Genomic DNA, 17,906 nt, shown 5'->3' on the forward strand with positions numbered 1-17,906 from the left:
TGCCACCTGTCAAACAAAGTTCGTTAGCCATCAGCCTGTTTTTTTTTTCTTTTTTTCTTTTTTTCTTTTTTCGTTTTTTTTTTCTTTTCTCTTCCTTCTTTTTACTATATTCAAGTACAGAACCCTGGAAGGAGAGGTGAAAACAAAGCAAAAAAAAAAAAAAAAAACAAGGGGAAAAGGAAGAGAGAAAAAGAGAGAGAAGAAAAAAAGAAGAAGAAGAAGAAGAAGAAGAAAAAAAAAAAAAGAGAGAGAGAAAAAAGAAACTCACATCCCCAACACACCAAAACACACCCAACCCCTCCTCACATCCCATCATCCGTCTACACCCATCCGCATGCTCAAAAGCTCCAGGGAGAGGCGGACCGTTGTTGTCCAGTGTCTTGAGATGGTTGAGAACCTTCCAGGCACCGGAGGTGGATCCGAACTGAGGGGCGCGGGGGGAAGGGCAGATGAGTGTCACGTCGTCAAGGAGATGGTCGGTGGTGCTGAATTCGGTTACGTTGGGTTTGTAGTTGGAGTTGAGGACGGGGTTATTGAGGTCGAAGTTTGGGTCGTTGGGGGTGTTTAAGCTGGGGGCAAGGATGTCGTTGTCGGTGGTTGTGGTGGTTGTGGTAGCGGGTAGGGCAAGGGCGAGAGAAGCATGGTATTGGAGGAGGGAGAAGAGACTGAGAAAGAGGAGGGATCTGAGGGAGGACATTGTTGAAGGTGGTGGGTTGTTATTGGGTGGGGGTCAGTGGAATAGGTATAATAAGAAGCGAGACAAGAGACGAGAGTTGAAGGCGTTCAAGTATAGAAGGACTATTGGCTTTTGTCAGGAAGGATAATGACTTTTATAGGGCGCGTTGCAAGATTGTCCTCGTGGTTCAACAAAGACCGGAAGAAGAAGATGTATGAACCACGTAGTGTCCAACCTAAGTCGGGTATGTCGAATTACCAACACCATCATGTGTCTTTGACAGCCATGACAGGCAACACGGACAAAAACACACGCGGAACGCTTTGCGGCTCATACAACTCGACTGTTCAAAAACCATTGGCCACTCATGGCGAAGATGTGTATATCTCTCTCTCGGAAGCCGGAAATGGGTCGTTTGCCTTGCACGAGATTGTCATGTGCCAGAAACCAAAGGGGTCAGTCAGTACGCTGGTGACACTGGCCGATTGCTTGCCTGCACACGGAGGTAGCCTGTTAGTGCAACCAGTGAATTGGGATCGCGACTGAGCTGTTCAATTTGAGACTGATCAAAGGGTTGGTAATAGGATTCTCAGCTGTCTGTAGAGTCTTGCGATGGGAATCCATAATTTTAAGCATCGAACCAGCAAAAGAACAAAAATACGTACACGAACAGACGGAAAATCATAAATCCAAGAACGTTAGTCAACAAATATTAACACAGTACCAAGCAGGACAGACAACCGAGATAATCAACAAGCGAACAAAATCACCCTTGTATACTAACCCCCATTGAAGCCACAACAACGACGCTCTGTCACCGCTTAGCAAACTCAAGCCTACTCCTCCAACCTCGCAACATCCAACTCCTCCCAAGGCCTCTCCACCAACTGCTTCAACGCCTCACAAACCTCTCCCAACACCACCTCCGCCTCCTCCTTCCAGCACTCCATCGTGACAATCTCCAACACCATCTCCTCGCCCTTCTCATCCCTAAAAGCCTGCACCTTCCACTCCCTCAACGGTTCCTCAAAGCAATACATCGTTTCAAACTCCGCCTTTGCTCCAGTCTTCTTTTCCTCTCCCCCATCCCCAGAAACAGAGGAAAACTCCAATTTCTCCACATGCGCCACATCCTGATGCACCACAGTATCAAACCACATATCTTTTTCCAGTTTCCAATCCGTACAAGTCTTGACAATCTCTTCCAGCCCCATACAATCATACGCTGAAGAAGCCATATGCTGCGTCTGCATCTCCACCAGCAAATCGTGGCCTGTACGAAGAGGTTTGGACGCGTTGTTGAATTGGATTCGGGCAGGTACGTATTGCCATGTCGGGCCAGTGACGGCATTGGTGTCCTTGATGCCAGGGACGTCGACGGAACGACCGGAGGAGACTTCGCCGAAGAGGACGTCTGGACCACCCACGTGGCGAGCGAGAGCCAAAGCCCAGGCGGCGGAGGGAAGGGTCGCGATGGTGACGTCGCGCGAGCGGGAGGAGATGTTGACGGCGCGGTGGATGGCGAAGTGCTTACGGGATGTAATAGGGGTGGAGGGGCGGAAGCGGGTGATTCCGCTTGAGCCGGAGAGGAGGTTGCGCCAGTAGGGAATGGCGGCGGGGATGGAGTCGCGGAGGGTGTGTGCGACGAAGTGGGAGAAGGGGTAGGAAGGAGGGATGGAAGACTCTGGGGAAGACAAGTAGAGTTGGTGGAACTGGTGGAGCATGATGGGGAGGCAGATCTCGTCGTATTGGGCGTGCGATAGCCGGAAGGCGAGCGAGCATTGGGAAGTGCCGTTGGTGATGAAGAACCATTTCACAAAGGAGGAACCGTATGGCATGCGGGTTTGCGAATCGAGGCGGCACACTTGGGAGGCGAAGTCCTTGACGTCGGCGTCGGCGTCGATTTCGTACTCGGCGATGGAGGTGATGAGGTTGTCGATGACGGCGCCGTAGCAGGTGTTGGAAGCGTCGCGGACGAAGACGGTGCGTAGGATTTCGTTGCGTGCGACGACTTCGTGGCACGCGCGGAAGAGGGCGGCCTTGTCAACCATGCCGTTGAAGTGCATCAGCTCGTAGCGGAGAGAGAAACGGGGGAGCTCGACGGTGCCGCGGACGGCGATCTCCTGGAGGGGACGGGTGGGGAGGATGTCGGCGATGGTCCACGACTTGTCGACCAAACTGTTCTTGACGACCTCCATGACGCTGGCCTTGTTGTTGTCCTCGAGCAGAGAGAAAGGCTTGTACTCGGTCTCAACCTTCTCCGAGGCGTCAACCACGGCACCGGTGGTTTGCATGACATTGGCCATGTCGAACAGCGTGCGGTTGGCAAAAACCTGCGCAACGCTAATCTTGAGACCCTGCTGGCGTGCCTCCGACACCAGCTTCATGGCAGTAATGGAGTCGCCACCGCGGTTGAAGAAGCTATCGCCGAGGTAGATGCTATCCTCCTTGACCTTGAGCAGCTTGGCCCAAATCTTGCGCAGTGTCTTTTGCTTGGCCGAAGTGGCAGCAACAGCGGAGGGAGCGACGGAGGAAGCAACCTTCTTCTTGGCCACCTCGGTCTTGGGCTCGGTAGCCTTAAGGATGCAGAGGGAGGCAGACTCGCCGTCGACCTTGAACTTGGCGAGCTGACCAGTCTTGTATAGCTTCTTGCTTCCCTCGTACCAGGCCGGTTTCTCAGCGAGAAGAGTAACAGGCGCAGCAAGTTCCTTGATGGTCTCAACAACCAACTCGCCCGCCGCACCAACGGGCACCAGCCTGCCAGCATCAGCAGCATCAACAATCCACACCCCTTCCACATCCTCCGCAGTGATACCCCCAACAAAAGGATCAGACTCAGCAGTGAGGTTCGTAGCACCCACCAACTTCTTCACCTCCTCCTGATCCTTCTCCGTCAAACACTCCAACTGTCCCACCTTCTTCTCCCCACTGCCCTCTTCACACAACTGCCTCACCACCACCTGCAACTGATCCAACGCCTTCTTGACCACACCCATCTCCACCGTCTTGGAATCAAAAGACGCCATGACCAGGAACCCATCCGCCTCCAACGAGCAAACCAGCATCAACGCATACGTATTGAACTTCAACGCCTCCTGCGCCGCCTCGCTATCACCCGCCGGAACCAGTCCATTCGCCGGCGTGTTCTCGGTAACGCCCACCTCGCCCGCAGCAGGATGCAGCACAATACCCGTCCTCAACTCGCACGCTTGCAGCGCGTCGTCGGACAAGCGACGGATGTGCTGCAGACCTGCGTGTTCGTAAGGGATCTGCGTGATCATTTGTTCAGCTACCTGCTGCAAGTACTCGGCGACAGTCTGCTCGCGATCAACACACACGCGAACAGGAACGGTGGTGATCATGGGACCTTCAATCTCATCTGCGCCGACGATGGGGGCGTTACGCCCCGTGAGCGTCTCGCCGAAGACAATGTCGTTGTTGCCGGCTGTGTATTGGCTGGCTACCAGGGCCCAGGCAGCGCGCACGATGGTGGCGAGGGTGATGGTGGTGTTGGGCGAAGAAGGGGGTTTGCGCCCGTCGAGAGAGACGTAGAGCTCCCAGAGGGAGTCGGCGCGGGTTTGGTACCCCTCAAATGGCAAGGCGGGGAATTGCGAACCGGTGGCACCGGCGAGTTGATCCTTCCAGTAGGCGTCGCAGGCGGCGCGGTCGAGGGTGTTGTTGAGGTAGTTGATGAAGTGCTTAAATTCCGCGGCGGGCTTACGCGGGATGAGACCCTGGTAGGCCTGGTTGACGCGGTCGACGACGAGGGGCATGGACCAGCCATCATACAAAGCGTGGTGCATGGTCAGGACAAAGTGGTAGGCGTCGCCGTCCTGGATGAGGCCGTAGCGCACGAGAGGCTTGCCGAGGTCCATTTCTTCGTTGCGGTCGGTCTCGAGGTACTCGGCGAGGGTAGGGGCGGAGTGCCAGTGCAGAGGCTCCTTGACGACGACTTGCATCAGGCCGCGCGGGGAGTGGATGATGCGGGTGCGGAGGATGGCGCAGTCGGCGTTGATGGCTTCAAAGGCGGCCTTGAGCTTGTCGGCGGCGGCTTGGCCTTCCATTTTGAGCACACGCTGGGCAACGTAGGCTTCCTTGACCTTGGCGGACAAAGCCATGAGCGCTTCTTGGAGGGGAGTACAGGGGTAGACGTCCTCGACGGCGTCCTTATCGATATCGCAGTGCTTGTTGGCCTCGGCCTTGACGTCTTCGATAGCCCAGTCGCTTTCAAGCAGAGAGAAGGGAGCAACCTCATTGCTATCCTTGCCATCCGCGTCTTGTGTGTCAACCTTGGTGGCGACGACAGCCATGTCTCTGAGGACGGGATACCGGAAGACATCAGCAACAGTGAGCTTGACGCCCTCCGCTCTGGCAGCAGCAATGAGTCTCATGGCCCTGAGAGAGTCACCGCCAACAGTAAAGAAGCTATCGCCAGCGGCAATCTCCTGCTCGGTACCGAGCAACTGCTTCCAGACCTTGTGAAGAGCAATCTCCATCTCGGTAGTAGGAGCACCGCCATCGCCACCCTGTTTGGCCCTCTTCGCACTACCAGAGACTTGCTCCCTGGTCATCGCAGCTCCCATAGCCCTCAGCGTCTTGCGATCAATCTTGCCCGACACAAGCGAGGGCATCTCACGAAGGGGGATATACGCATTAGGAACCATGTACCTAGGCAGATCAATGCCCAGCACCTCCTCAATCCCATCCAGCGCAGCCTGCAGCTCAGGAGAGAAGCTAACCTCACCCTCAACAACACTCTGCAAGGCGTCTTTGGCCGAGATACCCGTTGAGCTCGTCTCCGCCAGGAAAGCAACCAGCGTGGGATCACCACCACTAGGCTTGATGACCTCAGCAGCAATCTTCACACCACTTGGCAACTTGGCACGCAGATGGTGTTCAATCTCAACCAACTCCACTCTCTGGCCTCTCAGCTTGACCTGTGCATCTTTGCGTCCAACAAAGACAAAAGCCCCCGAACCATCGGCATCGTACCGGACCAAATCACCAGTCTTGTACAGCCTTCCCTTTCTGCCCGGGTGAGCATCGCCATGCCCAGCAATGAGCCACTTGGGGTCTTGGATGAACACCTCCTTGGTCTTTTCCTCTTCACCGAGGTACCCAAGTCCCACGACGGGGCCCTCCATGAGCAGTTCACCCACTGCTCCCACGGGCACGAGACGGTCATGATCATTGGGATCAACGACCCATCCGCATCCACCAACGCCGGTGCCAATGTTTCCGGTAGTGAACCCCTTCTTCTTCTTGGCCTCCTCGTCTCTCGCAAAGACATTGTTGACGGTACATCCAACAGTGCATTCACTCGGTCCATACGCAACAATCACCGATGTCTTGCCGCGCGACCAAGCAGCTGCATCAGCAGCAGAGACTGCTTCACCGCCCAAGCCAAGGACATCAAGACCCTTGATAACTTCTGGATCAAGCACTCGAGCAACGGAAGGAGTCATGTGCGCCATGTTTGCTCCGCTCTTGAGAATGGCGCCCCCGAGATCGTTCATGCGATCAGCGTCAGACGGAATGCAGATGGTTCCGCCGACAGCGAGGGTGCAGAGCATGCAATCGATGGAAACGTCAAAAGCGTAGGAAGCGAACTCGAAGCAGCGGGAAGAAGACTTGTAACCGACTGCTTCGGCGCGAGGCAGGGCGCCGGAGGTGTAGTTGGCGTGGGAGATGACGACGCCTTTTGGTTTGCCGGTGGAGCCGGAGGTGAATTGGATGTAGAGGGGACTTGTTTCTGTGGGGATCACGGGCAGTGTCACCGTGGTAAGCTCGGGGGTTTGAGAGAGGATGGTAAATAGCTCATCAGAGACGGTGATGACCTGTCCTTTGCTTCCTCCAGAAGGAGAGGGGAGACAGACCTCTGCAAGTTCAGTCTGGGAAGCAGAAGCGACGATGATGTCGCCACCGGTCTGCTCGACCATCACGCGCAAACGGCCTTCAGGCTGCGAGGTGGGATCGGTGAGAGCAAATGCGGAGCCGGCTTTCATTACGGCCAGCAAGGCGACGATAGTCCAGCGGGATTTCTCAAACATGAGCGGGGCCACGCCGCCGAGCTTAACGCCGCGGGAGACCAGGTGGCGAGCCAAAAGGTCGGACTTGGACTCCACCTCGGCGTAGGTGAACTCGCCGTCCCAGGAGGAGACGGCCGGCTTGGAGGGGTTGGCGGCGGCTTGCTCGGAGATGATGTCCTGCATAGTGCGATCGATCAAGGGGGGCACGACGGCGTTGAAGGCCCAGATCTGATTAAGATCGCAGGGGAGAGGGGCGAGGAGGGAGGAGATGGAGGTTGTCTCGGGAGAGGAGAGGATGAGGTTGAGAAGCTCGGTGAAGGCGTTCAGGCGGATGGTGACTTGGGAAGTGGTGAGAGCGTCGAGAACGTTCTTGAACCAGTAGACTTGGAGAGCGAGGTCATGTTGCTCGGCGTCTTCTGAGGGAAAGAGCTCGAGTTGGAATTTCCAGTTCTGATGATCATGTTAGTCACGGCAACTCGAACCTGGGAGGAGAGAAGACATACCAGCCGCTGAGCAGTCTCATATCCCTCTTCCTTGATCTTCTCGGGCGCCTCCTTTCCATCATTGAAGAACAAGGTCCTGTTCTCCTCTGTCACCTCTTGCCCGGTGACCTTCTTCAGCGCCTCAAGTACATTCTTCACAGTCACCGTTTGATCAAGCCCTTCAGAACCCAACACTGCCTTGACAGAGAACTGTGACGACGTTTCCGCCCCATCAGCTGTTCTCCGTCCCCAGTTGAAGTTTTCTACCCGATCATCTTCTCCTCGCTCTCTCTGGAGAAGCAACAGCCATGCTAGGAGAGATGCGTCTAGTAAGGAAACGCCGTTTTGTGTTGGTATGGACAGTGGCCTGGATATTGTCTCCAGACCTCGTGTGTCGAAGAGGTGACTGGTGGTGTTGCTGCTCTGGCCGTTGAGGCCGAGAAAAGAGAGGGCTCCTTGTACGACTTGCTGCATGGTGATGGTGGTGGTGTCTTGTCACTGGTTCCTTTTTGGGAGTACTGGATTATCGACTCGGTGGGTATGTTGGAAAGAGAGGCGTATTACTGCCGCTCTTGCGCGTGTTGTTGTGATACGTCGATGGACGGGTAAGATAGGATAGAAGATACGGTGACGTCGATGATCGACTTGAGTGATGAACGAATGGACGGAACTACACAATATGGGGTAAATAAGCGGGCGAGATGAGGACAGGACGTGGTGGAGGGTCCGTTGGTAGGAAGGAAGGACACAGATGGGAAAGGGTTGTGTATGAGTCTATTCCCGTCCTACCGTATGTCTGTATTCACACTTTATTATTTTCACTCAAGAGCAGAAGACGATGATGAAGCTGTTGGTGTCACTAGAGAAAACCGCCATGGCTGAACGTGACTGGGCCATGGCATGGTCCGGTGACAGAGCTACACGCGCGTGGCTATCACAGGGAACGAAACGAAGGAAGGTCGAAAGCATCTGGCTAGACTCACCCCACTCGGCTCAGGATGGCACCGCGTATCGGAAGTGGTGGTCGTAAGGGTCGACGACAAGGTTCCCTCCTCATCCGCGCGTGGTGCTGTGCGTGTGGGCCAAAGGTAAAGGATTCGGAATGGATCACACGCGCGAGTTTCATCCTTGATCATCACCATCTGATAAGATTTGATCCGGGACTGTGAGACGTTGAGATTGAACGTGGCGGGGACGGAACGTGGGACCTCTTTGGAGGAACCATGCTCGATTGGTGTGACACATTCATCTTTTTTTCTCTTTCTGGTCTTCATGGTGAACGGTCTGCCTTTGAAAGAATTGGTGACACCACACTCGTGACATTCATTACCAAAGAAGGAGTTCCTGCCGTCAACTCGGCCGAGCAACTCTGCCCAGTCTTCTCGGATCCGACCTCACAATTGGCCAGTGGATATGGTTTTCGCTTGGGCGTCCCCAGGGTTCAAGTGCTGGAAAAAGTGAGAAAATTTTGGTCGGTCCCCTGTCCTGTCCACCGTCCTTCGAGTGTGGAGTCCGTTTGCGTTGCCATGGTGGGGGTAAACAATGGAACCGCAAAACGGAGGCTCGTGAAGAAGAGAAGGAAAACAACGGATCATCGGATCTGATAACTTTAATGGGACAGGACCGTGTGGATTCTTCACTTCTTTCCAGGGGCTGCTTCCCAGTTTTTTTTTTTTTCTTTTTCTTCTTCAAGTCGTGTTCGTCTTTTCGCCCTTGGATTCTTTCGTGTAGGTGATTTCTACCCAGCAATGAACCGCCATCGACCTTTGTGATGGATGTTGCTGTTCTCCATTATGTATGCCGAGCGTATCGTGTGTATGGTCGTCGAGTGTGTTGATCGAGTGAGTGGCCGTGCAAAAAAAGCATCTCATCTCATCGAATTTGCTCCGGTACCACGGCATCACCACCACCAACAAGAAGCGGGCCGCCGAAAAGCGGAGGACGGGCGGGGACCGTTCGCGCCAGCGTCCCATCCAAACAAGGCCATTGACTCGTTCCATTTCCATATCCTCCACCATTGATCTTCGCTATTGCCTCCATTGTTTTCTTCGTTTATTGTGAATGCGGATTCTAGCGCGCATGAAGAGGCATTGAATCCATCCATGGTTGGCAAATGGCGACGCGCGTCAGCGTCTGCTGTGTGGTTGAATGGTAAGGCTAACATGGCTGAATCGACGCAGTTGGCGATCCCAATCACGGTGATAGCAGTATAGTCTATCTCTAGCCGTGATGAATGTGCCATTTTCCCCCCAGTGAACCAAGTTTTATGTGATATGTATATCGAAAACTCCATTGCGCCCAATCTGGATTCGATCCCAACAGACATCCTGAATCCATACAACCGACGGACGTATCCTACTTGCAACCAGTAATACTATACGCCTAGTAGCCGCCGATAATCGACAGAAATCAGTATCACTACATATCACCAGATCGTATCTTCAAAATGCCCTTCGCCGTCCTCCCCGCCCTCATCCCCGACATCAAGCCCCTCTACGACACTTACTTTTCCGCCTTCACCGCCGACCCCGACGGGCGCCAAATTCTCGAAATCCTATTTCCCGACGGCTACACCTCCGACGAGTTCCGCAAGGCGCACACCGAAGGGACCCTAGCATGGCTGCACAAAGCCGAGTCGCAGTACACCTGGAAGTGCGTCGACGTAGCCACCGGCGAAATCGTCGGCATGGCGCTCTGTGACGTGTTTATCCAGCCCAAGGCAACAAAAGAGGAGCGGGCCTATCCTGGGATCCCCTGGCTGGCGGGCGAGCAGCGGGAGAGGGCGGATCAGATCCTGGGACCGCTTTGTGAGGCGAGGGAGAAGGTCATGGGTGGTGGGGCGTATATCTGTAAGTTCTTGGGGTCTGGAAACGACGAGTGTTGGAAAGGTGAGCAGAACTAATGGGATATATATAAACAGATGTCCATGCCATCGCGGTAGATCCCAAGCATCAGGGTCGTGGTGCGGGAGCCATGATTGTTAAGCAGCTTGTCAACTTGAGCAATGATAGCAATCTGCCCATTTACTTGGAGTCGTCGGCGTCTGCCGAGGGGTTGTACAAGAAGATGGGCTTTGTAAGGGTGCCGAAGGAGAAGGCGAGCGTGGTTCATAGCAAGGAGGTATTGGGAACGGAAACGGATGTCGAGGTGCCGCTCATGATCAAGACCCCGGCGAGGACCGGCCTGTAAGGACGGACAAGGAAAAGGTTTAGTGAAGGATGGAAAGGAATGTATCAGAACTGTTGATGTGATGTCAAGAGCGTGTACGATTGAAAGGATACAATAAATACCCCATTACAGCTGTGCGAGCTGTGACTTTTTTGCATTTCAATGAGACCAAGGCCCAGCATCGAGTGATATTGGCATCAAACCCAATATCAGTTCGCCAGAGCCGCTGTTATAGCCTCATTCCGAGCCCCAACGCCATGCTACACTAGGTAGAAATCATCATCGGCAACGCTGACACTTGTCCAGTTCTCATCCTCAGTCCAGCCATATGTCGTCGCCGTCCAGTCACTAGACGTGTACACAGTACTGTATCCCGCCTTTACCTGCCCTCTGTAGTGTATCCTGTCCCGGGCCACTTGCATCACTCATCACTCTCGCGGTCTCACCTCCGCCGTCGACCGAACCGTTCGTAACTCCGATCCCGTTACCCTTTCTCTCCCTGCTTCCCCTGCTTTCCCTAACATCACGACCCTCTCCAAGAGTCACCTCCAAGACCACTGACCAGGACTACCTTGCCCAAGAGGAACAAGGGGGGGGGGAGGCAAATTTTTTTATCTGATCATCAGATAATGCAAGGACGGACGGAGCCTCTGAAGGGAAGAGCAGACATTTGATTCAGTGTGAGGCGATGATAGCAAGCACTGTGAAGAAAGAAAACGCCATGCATACGTATGCAGCAGGGTTGCAGCAGCGCATTGTCGACCTTGTACGTAAGAGGAATGTGGGATTTGGGAGGAAAAACGGAATTGAACTTGAACTCCACTTGGTTGGAAGTTGGAGTTGTCGTCGTTACCGTCCAAAGACAGAGACTTGACACGGGCAATGTTGTCGTGAATAAAGTGATGGATCAAAAGTCCAAGTTCTTCTGTTCAACCTGATCATGGCATGGTGCTTTTACGTTCGGTCGCGATCTCATTGCAGTGAGTGAGAAGCGGAAGCATTTCAAGAGGTGCCTGCCACAAAGGAAGAGTGCGGTGAACAAAACCTACATCAAACTCCCGGCCCGAGGTCAATCTACCTTGGCCATGCAGTGAGACCCGAGCCGACCGAGAGCTGAGGTGAAATCTCTCGGATCAGATAAGATCTTTGCACAAACCCCAAGGGGGTGGGTGTATGTATGCACAAGGAGAGAAGAGAAAAAACAAAAAAAAAAAAGGACGAACAACGAAGACGAAGGACGAAACAAGAAAAAGATCTGATAAAAACGAACGAGCAGGCCAGGATGCGTTGGTGACTCTCGTCAAAAACCAGGTACTTTACCAGGGCAGGGGAGCCGCAACCAAAGCTTACAAGCTTGCAAACAAAAAGGCCCGTGAAGATGCTTGACTAAAGGGCCGGCGGAAAAGGGAAAAGGGGAAGCAAAGCACAATATGGCCAAGACGTTTTTTTGCGTCTTTTTTGCCGTTTGTTGGTCTTGGTCCCCAGCCCCGGGCCAACGAAGAATGTGTTTGTTTGCATCATTGGCTCCTGTCGCTGTCCCACGGTCCCACCCCGCCGTCAACAAAGTGGAGTCGGGTCGGCAACAGGAAGTGAACGCGCAATGGTGGGGTATTCCAGAGGAGAAAAATTTTTATCAGATCCGTCCGGCCTGTCGTTTTTGGTTATCAGATCCGCCTTTGCCAAGCCCCGGCATCGGGTTTCCATCATGTAGTGACACGGTGCAACTCCATCCGGGGGGGGGGGGGGGGGGCATCCACCGGCACTGCTGCAGAGAGTAGGATAGAGGAGTCGATGGTGGGCGGGCGGAAAAGGGGGGTGGGTGGGTGGCAGGTAGGTGGTGGTGTGGGAAAACGGCGGGACACACGAAGAAGGGGACAAGGCAAAAAAAAAATGTCATTTTCCACTACATACTCCCCCATGACACCTTGAGGTGGATGGAACTGAAAGTCGAAGAAGAAGAAGAGAAGAAAAGAGTGTTGACATGCTCCATCCATCCAGCCAGTCGGTCGGTTCTGTTCTTTGGCTTGTTGATCTGATCTGATCTGTCTTTTCGGTCGGAATCTTTGAACCCAGAACCAGACCCAGACCCAACCCAACCCTTTCACTCATCCATCCATCAATCCACGGAACGTTCCGGCCCTCTTAGATTTCCCATTCGCAATAACAAAATCTCTTTTCACTTTTACCGTTCATTCTCCCAATATCTCCAAACATCTGCATGAGGTGAACAAAAACAAACAAAGGGAAAAGTGGGTAGGTAAACAAAAAAAACAGCAGGACGAAAGAAAAGGGGGCGGTAAACCGAACTCACCCGCGGATATAACCACCATCCATCCCTTTTCACCATGTCCGCTGAGGAAAAGGGCCTGGCTGAGAAGCCGGCAGCAGCGCCTGAGACACCTGTAGCTGAGACGGCAGTTGCTACACCACCACCACCACCACCAGCACCGCCAAAGGAACCGGTTAGTAGATTACCCCAACCCAGTTTCATTGATATCTTATCGTCATGTCGATGATGATATCGATATCGATTGATACTCCCATGGTGACCATCTGGCCTAGTGGTTGGGTTATCGATATGGTGGTGATGTTGATGTTGTTGTTGATGCCCATTCAGGGGTTAATGTCAACACCCACCACTTGACATACAACCTTTTACACATAACCTACTAACACCCATCCTCACCACCACAGCTCACCAAGAAACTCTTCGGCTACGTCCGCATCTTCTTCTCCGCCGACCCAACATGGACCGACTACCTCCTCCTCCTCATCGGCACCATCTCCGCCCTGGCAGCCGGCGTGCCCTTCCCGCTCATGGGCATCGTCTTCGGCCAACTGGTCGATGACATGAACGGCGCCTCGTGCGCGGCCGAGCAACATGACGCCAACCCTTTCCGGTACGAACACGACATCAACGACAAGGTGCTCATCATTGTCTACATCGCCATTGCCGCCTTCTGCCTCATCTACATTTACGTGCTCTCGTGGAGTCTCATCAGCCAACGTCTCGCCGCCCGCCTCAGGAACAACTATGTCTCTGCTCTGCTGCGCCAGCCGCCCGCCTTCTTCGATACTCGTGCCGCTGGTGGAGAGGTTAGCACCCGGTTGCATGGCGACATGGCGGCGCTGCAGGCGGGTACGTCGGAAAAGGTGGGCGTGTTGCTGGCTAGTATCAGCTTCTTCATCACTGCCTACGTCGTGGCTTTTATCAAGCAGGCCAAGTTGGCTGGTATCTTGATTTCCATGATCCCGGCTTATCTCGCCATGGGTCTGGTGGGCGGTGCTTACTTCCAAAAGTACATGATCAAGGCCGCCGGCGCCATTGCGAGCGCCTCGTCCATTGCCTCCGAGGCTCTCAAGAACGTCATTGTCGTCCAGGCTTTTGGTGCCGCGCCCAGACTGGAGGCCAAGTTTGCTGATCACATGGCTACGGCTCGGGATGCCGGTATCAAGAGAGGCATGTCGGCTGCCGTTCAGGCTGGTCTGCTGTACTTCATCGCCTACGCCGGTAACGCGCTGGCTTTCTGGGAGGGTTCGCGCATGGTGGCGGATGCCATGGCTGGCAAGGGCACCGAGACTATCGGTCAGATCTACACCGTCATCTTCATCTTGGTCGATGCTTGCGTTGTCCTTGGTAACATCTCTCCCCTGCTGCCCCTCCTGGGTGGTGCTCAGGCTGCTTTCGACAGACTGATGAAGGACATCGAGGAGCCTTCCCCCATCGACGGTACTTCCGACAAGGGCGTCGTCCTTCCCTTTGAGACTCGTGGCGAGATTCGCTTCGAGAATGTCTCCTTTTCCTACCCCAGCCGCCCTGATCAGCTGGTCTTGAAGAACGTCGACTTGGCCTTCCCTGCTGGCAAGCACACTGCTATTGTCGGTCTCAGTGGCAGTGGCAAGTCCACGGTGGCGGCCATGATCAGCCGTCTCCAGGATCCCAACTCTGGCAGAATCACCATGGACGGCTACGATCTCAAGGAGCTCAACGTCCGCAGCCTGCGCTCGTTCATCAGCTTGGTCCAACAAGAACCCTCTCTTCTCGACCGCTCCATTCTGGAAAACATTGCTCTCGGCCTTATCAACTCTCCCAAGCCCGAACACCAGCGTCTCAAGGACATCCTCCACAGCCACGAGCTGGCCGACTTGGCCAAGAAGGGCAAGGACTCCATCGATCCCGCCATCGTCAGCTCCTTCGGTCCCCTCGTCCAAGAGATCATCAACCTCATCCAGCATGCCGCCACTGAGGCCGACGCCGCTGGCTTCATTGAACGTCTCGAGAAAGGCTACGGCACCTATGCCGGTCCCTCTGGTTCCATGGTCAGTGGTGGTCAGCGCCAGCGTGTTGCCCTCGCCAGAGCTTTGATCCGCGATCCCAAGATCCTTCTCCTCGACGAAGCCACTTCCGCCTTGGACTCTGCCTCTGAGCGCCGCATCCAGGAAGCCGTCGACCGTGCTGCCAAGAGCAGGACCGTCATCTCCATCGCCCATCGTCTGTCCACCATCCGCAACGCCGACAAGATCGTCGTCATGGAAGCCGGCAAGGTCATCGAGGAAGGATCCTACGACGAGCTCATGGCCAAGGAGGACGGTGCTTTCGCCAAGATGGCCAACCTCCAGACTCTTGGTACTGCTCACAAGGCCGAAGCCGGCTCTTCTGTCTCTGGCGAGTCCATTGACTCTTCCTCTTCCGCCACTGGAACCTCTGTCGAGAAGCCCTCTGCCCCTGAAGTCGCTGTTACTCCTGCTCCAGCTCCCGCTGCCGCCGAGGCCGCCGCTCCCAGTGGAGACGAGATTGCCGGCCTCGACACTAACCGTCCCCTGAGCAGCGTTGTCCGCTCCCTCGGCCGCTTCCTCCGCCCCAGTCTCGGCTGGCTCGTGATCGCCATCTTTGCGGCCGTCATTGTCGGTGGTACCTTCTCCGGCTCCGGTGTTCTCTTCGGCTTTACCATTAGCTCTCTCAACCCTTGCAGCGGCAGCATGGACAAGGTCCTCTACTACGGCAAGTTCTTTGGTGGCTTCCTCTTTATGCTTGCCTGCATTGAGTTCTTGGCCAACTTTGCGGCCTGGTCGTGCTTCGCTCTCATCGCCGAGAAGCTCCTCTACGCCATGCGCGTGCTTTCCTTCCGCTCTTTGATGGAGCAGGGCGTGCAGTGGCACCAGTCCGAGGGCCGCAGCCCATCCTCGCTGTTGACCATCATCACCAAGGATAGCGCTTCGGTGGGCGCCTTCTCCGGCTCCACCATCGGCACCGTCTTCTCCATCTGCGTCAACTTCATCGCCGCCATCATCTTGTCTCACATCTTCGCCTGGAAGATTGCCATCGTCTGCCTCTCCATCGTGCCCATCCTCCTCGGCACTGGTCTGATGCAGCTCCGCATGCTTGCCCGTTACGAGGAGCGCCACGCCGAGGCCTTCAACAGAGCCACCTCCGTGGCCGTCGAAGCCGTGCAGACCATCAAGACCGTGGCCGCCCTCTCGCTCGAGCACGAGGTGCTCGGCTCCTACCAGCGCCTGCTCAAGAACAACCGCGACGAAATGGTCAAGGCGGCTGCCTTTACCAACATCTGGCTGGCCCTCGCCAACTCGATCTCCTTCCTCGTCTACGCCTTTGCCTATTGGTGGGGTTCGCAGCGTATTATGCACGGCGAGTACTCGCAGCGCGACTTCTTCATCGTGTTGGTCGCCATGCTCGTGTCCGCGCAGCTCTGGGGCCAAATGTTTTCTTTGGCGCCCGAGTTCTCTCGTGCCCGTCTCGCCATCTCCCGCATTCTGGGCGTCATCGGCCTTGGCTCCAATGACCACGTGCACGATTCCTCTTCCCCCGCTTCAAAGACTACCGACCCCGAAGCCACCGGCGAATCCTCCGCCTCCCGCCTCTCCCCCCAAAAGAAGTCGGGCGTACAAATCACCTTCTCTGACGTCTCCTTCGCCTACCCCTCTCGCCCGGACCATCCCGTCCTCGACTCCGTCTCCTTCACCATCCAGCCCGGCCAATTCGTCGGACTCGTCGGCCCTTCAGGAGCCGGCAAATCCACCATCATGAACCTCGTCCAACGTCTCTACTCCCCGACTTGGGGCTCCATCACCATCGACGGCGTCGACATCTCCTCTACCCAATCATCCAACACCTTCCGCGACTCTATTGCGCTCGTCCCGCAAGAACCCGCCCTGTTCGACGGTTCCGTCAAGTTCAACGTCGGACTTGGTGCGCGCCCAGGCCATGAGGCTTCAGACGCCGAAATCGAAGAAGCGTGCCGTCTTGCCTCCATCCACGACGTCATTGCTTCGTTGCCGGAGGGGTACGAGACGGAATGCGGCGCCTCGGCGTCTAGATTGAGTGGCGGACAGAGACAAAGACTGGCGATTGCGAGAGCACTGGTCAGGAAGCCGAGACTGTTGTTGTTGGATGAGAGTACCAGCGCCCTGGATGCCGCTAGTGAGGCGGCACTGCAGGAGGGGTTGGAAAAGGTGGCGAGGGATACGACGGTGTTGGCGATCACGCATAGATTGCATACGGTGCAGAAGGCGGATGTGATTTTTGTGGTGGAGGGCGGCAAGATTGTGGATAGGGGGACGCACAGCGAGTTGATGGCGAGGAGGGAAAGTTACCGGGTGAATGCCATGCAGCAGATGTTGCAGTGAGTGTTGTTGCCTCGGTGTTGGAGCATGCTGTGGTGGAAGACGCATGCCTCTGGAGGACCTAGTGAGGGCCGGGGAATGATGACGACCTCGTCTTGAAGGAGAGTTGGTGGGTGGAAAGAAAAAGAAGTTATTGATGTGATGCGTATTGTTGTTACGGGTTTTGAGTCATGATACCATATCCCTTAGTACTACTACCTACCTACCTATTAGCCGATTTCGTAATCTTAGTCTTGATCATGTTTCGTTTCTTTCAACACTACCGCTCGCTGTCTTTGGTGTCTGCGGTGGGCGACGAGTGGCGGGGTACATCAACCCGTCACTTCCGTTCACTTCTTCCACTTCGAAATCTTGCTCTTGCATTCATCTTTTGGACACTTCTCGCCGCAATTCACTGCATTGTCCTCTATTTGCCCACTTTTTGAATGGTCACATTTTTCTTTTTCCCCTCGAGTATTGCCTTGGAGCCACAGAAGAGACCCTGGGATAGCAAACGGCTGGTAGGCGGAGCACACCCCAGAAACAAAACAACGTTGGCAGGTGCGGCGTTTGCCAACAATGCAATGCCATAGCAACTTGCCGCTTTGATGGTCATCACAAAATTAGACATCACAAGGGACGGTTTTTCGAATACGAACGAATTATGCCAACAGGTATAAGAGTTGGGATCGGAAATTCGTGCACCCCCAAAGTTTGTTTTCGGCTTTGATCGATGTCGCTCACCCCAACCTTCCAGCAGCATACCCTACTGGGACTATATAACCACCAAAGTATGGACCTCCTACCACGGTCCAGCAGCCTATGTGGTAGTACGCTGGGTCCAGAAAATACGTGGTATTCTCGTAGGTAGCCATCTGGTCGGTCGTATCCTCCTTAGTTGCGAGTTCGATCCCGATCTTGTGGAGCTGA

At 54.8% G+C, this 17,906-nt stretch overlaps 5 protein-coding genes across 5 annotated transcripts; 2 read left to right on the forward strand and 3 right to left on the reverse strand.

Moving 5' to 3' along the window:
- Nucleotides 1-23: 23 nt before the first annotated feature.
- On the reverse strand, nt 24-697 carry B0T23DRAFT_454760 (uncharacterized protein; the record flags this gene model as incomplete). The annotated part of the gene is made up of 2 exons (XM_062841217.1): nt 24-35; nt 269-697. 2 exons carry the CDS (start codon nt 695-697, stop codon nt 24-26), a joined length of 441 nt encoding a protein of 146 aa, XP_062692357.1.
- A 793-nt stretch (nt 698-1,490) lies between these two features.
- B0T23DRAFT_178027 (uncharacterized protein) lies at nt 1,491-7,882 on the reverse strand. The gene is made up of 2 exons (XM_062833030.1): nt 7,209-7,882; nt 1,491-7,155 (listed from the first exon to the last, which is right to left on the reverse strand). The coding sequence occupies exons 1-2, from the start codon at nt 7,659-7,661 to the stop codon at nt 1,513-1,515; spliced, it is 6,096 nt and encodes a 2,031-aa protein (XP_062692358.1). The 5' UTR covers nt 7,662-7,882; the 3' UTR covers nt 1,491-1,512.
- Nucleotides 7,883-9,196: 1,314 nt separating this feature from the next.
- Nucleotides 9,197-10,479, forward strand: B0T23DRAFT_421464 (uncharacterized protein). The gene is made up of 2 exons (XM_062839766.1): nt 9,197-10,036; nt 10,108-10,479. The coding sequence occupies exons 1-2, from the start codon at nt 9,634-9,636 to the stop codon at nt 10,374-10,376; spliced, it is 672 nt and encodes a 223-aa protein (XP_062692359.1). The 5' UTR covers nt 9,197-9,633; the 3' UTR covers nt 10,377-10,479.
- Nucleotides 10,480-12,189: 1,710 nt separating this feature from the next.
- B0T23DRAFT_383305 (uncharacterized protein) lies at nt 12,190-12,867 on the reverse strand. Its single transcript, XM_062837403.1, has one exon. It carries the CDS (start codon nt 12,844-12,846, stop codon nt 12,538-12,540), a length of 309 nt encoding a protein of 102 aa, XP_062692360.1. The 5' UTR covers nt 12,847-12,867; the 3' UTR covers nt 12,190-12,537.
- A 66-nt stretch (nt 12,868-12,933) lies between these two features.
- On the forward strand, nt 12,934-17,210 carry B0T23DRAFT_383306 (P-loop containing nucleoside triphosphate hydrolase protein). Its single transcript, XM_062837404.1, has 2 exons — nt 12,934-13,520; nt 13,647-17,210. Exons 1-2 carry the CDS (start codon nt 13,173-13,175, stop codon nt 16,998-17,000), a joined length of 3,702 nt encoding a protein of 1,233 aa, XP_062692361.1. The 5' UTR covers nt 12,934-13,172; the 3' UTR covers nt 17,001-17,210.
- Nucleotides 17,211-17,906: the final 696 nt, after the last annotated feature.

This window comes from Neurospora hispaniola (genome assembly GCF_033458365.1).
Source record: "Neurospora hispaniola strain FGSC 10403 chromosome Unknown B0T23scaffold_5, whole genome shotgun sequence".
In the NCBI taxonomy this organism is placed as follows: Eukaryota; Fungi; Ascomycota; class Sordariomycetes; order Sordariales; family Sordariaceae; genus Neurospora; species Neurospora hispaniola.

What these genes read in the sequence shown, in the direction of transcription:
- B0T23DRAFT_421464 (XM_062839766.1), top strand. Translation starts at nt 9,634, where the DNA reads ATGCCCTTCGCCGTCCTCCCCGCCCTCATCCCCGACATCAAGCCCCTC. An exon ending in GGGTGGTGGGGCGTATATCT is followed by an intron (nt 10,037 to 10,107) that starts GTAAGTTCTTGG and finishes ATATATAAACAG; the next exon opens with ATGTCCATGCCATCGCGGTA.
- B0T23DRAFT_383306 (XM_062837404.1), top strand. Translation starts at nt 13,173, where the DNA reads ATGGGCATCGTCTTCGGCCAACTGGTCGATGACATGAACGGCGCCTCG. An exon ending in CGGAAAAGGTGGGCGTGTTG is followed by an intron (nt 13,521 to 13,646) that starts CTGGCTAGTATC and finishes GGCGGTGCTTAC; the next exon opens with TTCCAAAAGTACATGATCAA.
- B0T23DRAFT_383305 (XM_062837403.1), bottom strand. Translation starts at nt 12,846, where the DNA reads ATGAAACTGGGTTGGGGTAATCTACTAACCGGTTCCTTTGGCGGTGCT.
- B0T23DRAFT_178027 (XM_062833030.1), bottom strand. Translation starts at nt 7,661, where the DNA reads ATGCAGCAAGTCGTACAAGGAGCCCTCTCTTTTCTCGGCCTCAACGGC. An exon ending in ATGAGACTGCTCAGCGGCTG is followed by an intron (nt 7,156 to 7,208) that starts GTATGTCTTCTC and finishes CATGATCATCAG; the next exon opens with AACTGGAAATTCCAACTCGA.